Source organism: Bombina bombina, chromosome 7, assembly GCF_027579735.1.
Source record: "Bombina bombina isolate aBomBom1 chromosome 7, aBomBom1.pri, whole genome shotgun sequence".
In the NCBI taxonomy this organism is placed as follows: domain Eukaryota; kingdom Metazoa; phylum Chordata; class Amphibia; order Anura; family Bombinatoridae; genus Bombina; species Bombina bombina.
In genome coordinates this window covers 456794378-456803156 of record NC_069505.1, presented here as the reverse complement: position 1 = coordinate 456803156, position 8779 = coordinate 456794378, and the positions used below count along the sequence as shown (strand labels likewise).

Below are 8779 nucleotides of genomic sequence, written 5' to 3'. Positions count from 1 at the left end.
GACAGCAAATTTACACTGTTATACAGGCTGTACACTCACTACTTTACATTGTAGCAAAGTATCATTTCTTCAGTGTTGTCACATAAAAAAATATAATAAAATATTGACAAAAATGTGAGGGGTGTACTCACTTTTGTGAGATACTGTATATTTTAATACACTTAGGCAGCAAATCAAACACAAGTTCAAACCACTGGTATAGATATATGAGCTCTGTATTTAATTAGCCTTTTCAGAGACAGTACTAAATATTTTTATCTTAATTGGACATTTAATAATAGATTCTTTAAAAATGCTCTCTGCATTCCCCATTAATATTCTATATTCTGGACTTTAAAGTCAGCAAAGATGCACAGTAGCACACTACATAGCATACACTTACACATGCAGATACACACACACACACAACATGACATACACTTACACATGCAGATACACACACACACACAACATGACATACACTTACACATGCAGATACACACACACACACACACACAACATGACATACACTTACACATACAGATACACACACACACACAACATGACATACACTTACACATGCAGATACACACACACACAACATGACATACACTTACACATGCAGATACACACACACAACATGACATACACTTACACATGCAGATACACACACACACACAACATGACATACACTTACACATGCAGATACACACACACACACAACATGACATACACTTACACATGCAGATACACACACACACAACATGACATACACTTACACATGCAGATACACACACAACATGACATACACTTACACATGCAGATACACACACACACACACACACAACATGACATACACTTACACATGCAGATACACACACCACATGACATACACTTACACATGTAGATACACACACACAACATGACATACACTTACACATGCAGATACACACACACAACATGACATACACTTACACATGCAGATACACACACAACATGACATACACTTATACATGCAGATACACACACACACACAACATGACATACACTTACACATGCAGATACACACACAACATGACATACACTTACACATGCAGATATACACACACAACATGACATACACTTACACATGCAGATACACACACACAACATGACATACACTTACACATGCAGATACACACACAACATGACATACACTTACACATGCAGATACACACACAACTGACATACACATATACATGCAGATACACACACACACATGACATACACTTACACAAGCAGATACACACACAACATGACATACACTTACACATGCAGATACACACTCACAACATGGCATACACTTATACATATAGGGTTGCCACCTGTCCCTTAAAATACAGAACACTTATAAGTTACACATGCTGCAGGGTGTGCAGGGAGGAATATGAATAGTGCTGTCCAGAAACACAATACATGTTCCTCCTTGCAAACCCTGCAGCATGTGTAACTCATTAAGTGCCCAGGAAAACATGGCTGAGGTGGCAACCCTAATACAGATACACACACACACACACACACATTACATCATATATGCCATGGGTATCTGTAACTCATTGTATGGGGTCCCGTGGTTGGCAAGCACATTAGCTGGCAGTCTGAGGCTGCCACTGTTCGTAACCCTGGTGATAGCACTGCTCATCGTATAAAACTGAAGGCATGCCAGTATTATCACCAGGGGAAGACATCATCACTACCAGGGGTTAGAGGTCACCATTACCTGAGGTCAGAGGGTATACAGCCTTCCTACTCCTACTTAACCCACACACCATTACTTTTCCACAAGGAATCTAACAGGTATATAACTTTATGAGAGAAAAGCCAGCCGCTTCTAAGAATGTGTCCAATAGAAATATAATATTTTTTTCTTAATGCATGGGGCAATGCGGGACAGATGGCTAGTGACCTGGGACAGACCCCTAAAATCAGGACTGTCCCGCGAAAATTGGGATAGTTGGGGGGTATATGACTACAAATGTATTACTAGTGTATGTGTTATTAGTAGCAAAATAAATTTATAAATTAATAACTAATACCGACCTTATGAAGCACAATAAAGATTATTACTCCTTATGGGCTCAATAAAAATATTGTTATGGCTGCATCTTTATTATGCTTCATATACTTTAGTACTTTTTGTTATAGTCTTTAGTTTATCAGTTGATTAATTCTACATGTGATTCAATTTAGATTCTTTATTTAGAGTATTTGTCATCAGTAGTAATATATATTTTTTGATATACATGTTATATATACACACATTTTTTATGTTCATATACTAATAAAGTTCTATGGACATCACTTTTATTTTTATATATTTATATATGATTGCTTTAACCAGACTGATGTTGATAACATTATTTAGCATAGCAATACAAAAAACAACCACAAGAGGGAGGAAGAGGCACAGACATCATCAGTAAAATGAACGTCAATCAAAGTGTAACACCGCCTCTTTTACGCACGTAACGTTTTTGATAAGAGCGTCTTCTGCAATGCATGCTGGGAATCTTAGTTCTATTTGGAGACTAAAACGTACTTGTGACGTCACAGCAGGGCATGTTTCAGTCACTTTCATCATCAACGTATTTCTGTTCAGTGCGCGCGCGCGCTCTCTCGGCAGGCCAGTAAGTAACTACCCAGGTGAAAACAGCAGCCACTTCTGTGTAATAATGTGCAGCGTAACTGTGTATAATGTGTGTGAAAGAGAAAAACTCTATATTATATATCTGTATATAAGGTACTGTTGGAGGCGGCTGTATGTGTGTGAGACAGAGGGAACCTCTCTATAATATTATATGTATATAAGGTACTGGGAGGGGCTGACGACAAGGAAGTTGGTTTCTTATTCAAGCTGTTTCTTATTTATGGAAGTTGGTTTCTTATTCATTTTTTTTGTCAGACTGCTTTATATTGAGTTTAAAATAAAAATATAGGTTTAATTTAAATAATAATATGATTCATATAATGTAGTTACACAGAGGTGGAATCCCTTTATACAACAATTGAATATACAAACTTGAAAAAAGGGCATACGTTGGCACCAATACAAATATTACTATTTTGAATAAGTAACAGATATTTTCAAAGGGTTAATAACCATTGGGCCACTGATTTCACTATGAATATATACAGGGTAGATCCCCCTCCATGACATGCAATTGTTTTTAGCCTGGCCCAATGGTGTTTTTGACACAGAAATTGAAGGGCCACTGATTTCACTATGAATAAATACCCTGTATATATGTATAGTGAAATCAGTGGCCCAATGGTTATTAACCATTTGAAAATATCTGTTACTTATTCAAAAATTAGAATTATGTCACCTATGCCAGGGTTGGCATCAATTTATGTGCCAAAAACACCATTGGGCCAGGCTAAAAACAATTGCATGGCATGGAGGGAGATCTAACCTGTATATATGTATAGTGAAATCAGTGGCCCAATGGTTATTAACCATTTGAAAATATCTGTTACTTATTCAAAAATGAGAATTATGTCACCTATGCCAGTGTTGGCAATGGCATCAATTTCTATGCCCAAAACACCATTCGGCCAGGCTAAAAACAAATGCATGGCATGGAGGGGGATCTACCCTGTATATATTCATAGTGAAATCAGTGGCCCAATGGTTATTAACCCTTTGAAAATATCTGTTACTTATTCAAAAATTAGAATTATGTTACCTATGCCAGGGTTGGCATCAATTTCTGTGCCAGAAACACCAATGGGCCAGGCAAAAAACAATTGCATGGCATGGAGGGAGATTTAACCTGTATATATTTATAGTGAAATCAGTGACCCAATGGTTATTAACCCTTTGAAAATATCTGTTACTTATTCAAATATGAGAATTATGTCACCTATGCCAGTGTTGGCATCAATTTATGTGCCAAAAACACCATTGGGCCAGGCTAAAAACAATTGCATGGCATGGAGGGGGATCTACCCTGTATATATTCATAGTGAAATCAGTGGCCCAATGGTTATTAACCCTTTGAAAATATATGTTACTTACTCAAAAATGAGAATTATGTCACCTATGCCAGTGTTGGCAACAATTTCTGTGCCCAAAACACCATTGGGCCAGGCTAAAAACAATTGCATGGCATGGAGGGGGATCTACCCTGTATATATGCAAAGTGAAATCAGTGGCCCAATGGTTATTAACCTTTTGAAAATATCTGTTACTTATTCAAAAATGAGAATTAGAGCACCTATGCCAGTGTTGGCATCAATTTCTGTGCCCAAAACACAATTGAGCCAGGCTAAAAATAATTGCATGGCATGGAGGGGGATCTACCCTGTATATATTCATAGTGAAATCAGTTGCCCAATGGTTATTAACCCTTTGAAAATACCTGGTACTTATTCAAAAATGAGAATTAGAGCACCTATGCCAGTGTTGGCATCAATTTCTGTGCCCAAAACACAATTGAGCCAGGCTAAAAATAATTGCATGGCATGGAGGGGGATCTACCCTGTATATATTCATAGTGAAATCAGTTGCCCAATGGTTATTAACCCTTTGAAAATACCTGGTACTTATTCAAAAATGAGAATTAGAGCACTTATGCCAGGGTTGGCATCAATTTCTGTGTAACTACATTATATGAATCATATTATATAAATAAAACCTATATTTTTATTTTAAAGTCAATTTAAAGCAGTCTGACAAAAAAATGAATAAGAAACCAACTTCCATGAATAAGAAACAGAATTTCACGAATAAGAAACAGCTTGAATAAGAAACCAACTTCCTTGTTGTGGTTCTGTGTGTGAGACAGAGGAAACCTCTCTATAATATTATATATCTGTATATAAGGTACTGGGGAGGGACTGTATGTGTGAGACAGAGGGAATTTCTCTATTATATTATATATCTGTATATAAGATACTGGGGAGGGGCTGTGTGTATGTGAGGCAGAGGGAACCTCTCTAATATATATCTGTATATAAGGTACTCGGGAGGGGCTGTGTGTATGTGCGACAGGGAACCTCTCTATAATATTATATATCTGTATTTAAGGTACTGGGGAGGGGCTGTGTGTGTGTGAGACAGAGGGAACCTCTCTATAATATTATATATCTGTATATAAGGTACTGGGGAGGGGCTGTGTGTATGTGAGACATTCAATAAACATCCAATCAGTTTAGAGGGAACCTCTACTGGGGAGGGGCTGTGTGTGTGAGACAGAGGGAACCTCTCTATAATATTATATATCTGTATATAAGGTACTGGGGAGGGGCTTTGTGTGTGAGTCAGAGGGAACCTCTGTATAATATTATATATCTGTATATAAGGTACTGGGGAGGGGCTGTGTGTGTGTGAGACAGAGGGAACCTCTCTATAATATTATATTTCTGTATATAAGGTACTGGGGAGGGGCTGTGTGTGTGTGAGACAGAGGGAACCTCTCTATATTATATATCTGTATATAAGGTACTGGGGAGGGGCTGTGTGTGAGACAGAGGGAACCTCTCTATAATATTATATATCAGTATATAAGGTACTAGGGAGGGGCTGTGTGTGAGACAGAGGGAACCTCTCTATAATATTAAATATCTGTATATAAGGTACTGGGGAGGGGCTGTGTGTGTGTGAGGCAGAGGGAACCTCTCTATAATATTATATATCTGTATATAAGGTACTGGGGAGGGACTGTGTGTGTGAGACAGAGGGAACCTCTCTATAATATTATATATCTGTATATAAGGTACTGGGGAGGGGCTGTGTGTATGTGAGGCAGAGGGAACCTCTCTAATATATATCTGTATATAAGGTACTGGGGAGGGGCTGTGTGTGTGTGAGACAGAGGAATCCTCTATATAATATTATATATCTGTATATAAGGTACTGGGGAGGGGCTGTGTGTGTATGTGTGTGACAGAAGGAACCTCTCTATAATATTACATATCTGTATATAAGGTACTGGGGAGGGGCTGTGTGTATGTGAGACAGAGGGAACCTCTCTATAATATTATATATCTGTATATAAGGTACTGGGCAGGGGCTGTGTGTATGTGAGTCAGAGGGAACCTCTCTATAATATTATATATCAGTATATAAGGTACTAGGGAGGGACTGTGTGTGTGTGAGAGACAGAGGGAACCTCTCTATAATATTATATATCTGTATATAAGGTACTGGGGAGGGACTGTGTGTGTGAGACAGAGGGAACCTCTCTATAATATTATATATCTGTATATAAGTTACTGGGGAGGGGCTGTGTGTGTGAGACAGAGGGAACCTCTCTAATATTATATATCTGTATATAAGGTACTGGGGAGGGACTGTGTGTGTGAGTCAGAGGGAACCTCTCTATAATATTATATATCTGTATATAAGGTACCGGGGAGGGGCTTGTATGTGAGTCAGAGGGAACCTCTCTATAATATTAAATATCTGTATATAAGTTACTGGGGAGGGGCTGTATCTGTGTGTGAGACAGAGGGAACCTCTCTATAATATTATATATCTGTATATAAGGTACTGGGCAGGGGCTGTGTGTATGTGAGACAGAGGGAACCTCTCTATAATATTATATATCTGTATATAAGGTACTGGGCAGGGGCTGTGTGTATGTGAGGCAGAGGGAACCTCTCTAATATATATCTGTATATAAGGTACTGGGGAGGGGCTGTGTGTGTGAGACAGAGGAATCCTCTATATAATATTATATATCTGTATATAAGGTACTGGGGAGGGGCTGTGTGTGTATGTGTGTGACAGAAGGAACCTCTCTATAATATTACATATCTGTATATGAGGTACTGGGGAGAGGCTGTGTGTGTGAGACAGAGGGAACCTCTATATAATATATATCTGTATATAAGGTACTGGGCAGGGGCTGTGTGTATGTGAGACAGAGGGAACCTCTCTATAATATATTTCTGTATATAAGGTACTGGGGAGGGGCTGTGTGTGTGTGAGACAGAGGGAACCTCTCTATATTATATATCTGTATATAAGGTACTGGGGAGGGGCTGTGTGTGAGACAGAGGGAACCTCTCTATAATATTATATATCAGTATATAAGGTACTAGGGAGTGGCTGTGTGTGTGTGAGAGACAGAGGACAACTCTCTATAATATTATATATCTGTATATAAGGTACTAGGGAGGGGCTGTGTGTGAGACAGAGGGAACCTCTCTATAATATTATATATTTATATAAGGTACTGGGGAGGGACTGTGTGTGTGTGAGACAGAGGGAACCTCTCTATAATATTAAATATCTGTATATAAGGTACTGGGGAGGGGCTGTGTGTGAGGCAGAGGGAACCTCTATAATATTATATATCTGTATATAAGGTACTGGGGAGGGACTGTGCGTGTGAGACAGAGGGAACCTCTCTATAATATTATATATCTGTATATAAGGTACTGGGGAGGGGCTTTTATGTGAGTCAGAGGGAACCTCTCTATAATATTAAATATCTGTATATAAGTTACTGGGGAGGGGCTGTATCTGTGTGTGAGACAGAGGGAACCTCTCTATTATATTATATATCTGTATATAAGGTACTGGGGAGGGGCTGTGTGTGTGAGACAGGAATCATCTATATAATATTATATATCTGTATATAAGGTACTGGGGAGGGGCTATGTGTGTATGTGTGTGACAGAAGGAACCTCTCTATAATATTACATATCTGTATATAAGGTACTGGGGAGGGGCTGTGTGTGTGAGACAGAGGGAACCTCTATATAATATTATATATCTGTATATAAGGTACTGGGCAGGGGCTGTGTGTATGTGAGGCAGAGGGAACCTCTCTAATATTATATATCTGTATATAAGGTACTGGGGAGGGGCTGTGTGTGAGACAGAGGGAACCTCTCTATAATATTATATATCAGTATATAAGGTACTAGGGAGGGGCTGTGTGTGAGACAGAGGGAACCTCTCTATAATATTAAATATCTGTATATAAGGTACTGGGGAGGGGCTGTGTGTGTGTGAGGCAGAGGGAACCTCTCTATAATATTATATATCTGTATATAAGGTACTGGGCAGGGGCTGTGTGTATGTGAGACAGAGGGAACCTCTCTATAATATATTTCTGTATATAAGGTACTGGGGAGGGGCTGTGTGTGTGTGAGACAGAGGGAACCTCTCTATATTATATATCTGTATATAAGGTACTGGGGAGGGGCTGTGTGTGAGACAGAGGGAACCTCTCTATAATATTATATATCAGTATATAAGGTACTAGGGAGTGGCTGTGTGTGTGTGAGAGACAGAGGACAACTCTCTATAATATTATATATCTGTATATAAGGTACTAGGGAGGGGCTGTGTGTGAGACAGAGGGAACCTCTCTATAATATTATATGTTTATATAAGGTACTGGGGAGGGACTGTGTGTGTGTGAGACAGAGGGAACCTCTCTATAATATTAAATATCTGTATATAAGGTACTGGGGAGGGGCTGTGTGTGAGGCAGAGGGAACCTCTATAATATTATATATCTGTATATAAGGTACTGGGGAGGGACTGTGCGTGTGAGACAGAGGGAACCTCTCTATAATATTATATATCTGTATATAAGGTACTGGGGAGGGGCTTTTATGTGAGTCAGAGGGAACCTCTCTATAATATTAAATATCTGTATATAAGTTACTGGGGAGGGGCTGTATCTGTGTGTGAGACAGAGGGAACCTCTCTATTATATTATATATCTGTATATAAGGTACTGGGGAGGGGCTGTGTGTGTGAGACAGGAATCATCTATATAATATTATATATCTGTATATA

General features: G+C 38.8%; 1 protein-coding gene across 2 annotated transcripts in view; it reads left to right on the top strand.

The window, feature by feature from the left end:
* The first annotated feature begins 2513 nt into the window (after positions 1-2513).
* Positions 2514-8779, top strand: part of LOC128666713 (gastrula zinc finger protein XlCGF17.1-like) — a 159816-nt gene continuing 153550 nt past the window's right edge. The window contains exon 1 of one of the 2 annotated variants that reach the window (XM_053721455.1): positions 2514-2645. In XM_053721455.1, coding sequence (XP_053577430.1) covers positions 2514-2645 — 132 coding nt within the window. The remainder of the gene's footprint in view (positions 2646-8779) is intronic. The other variant, XM_053721456.1, reaches the window with a different exon arrangement.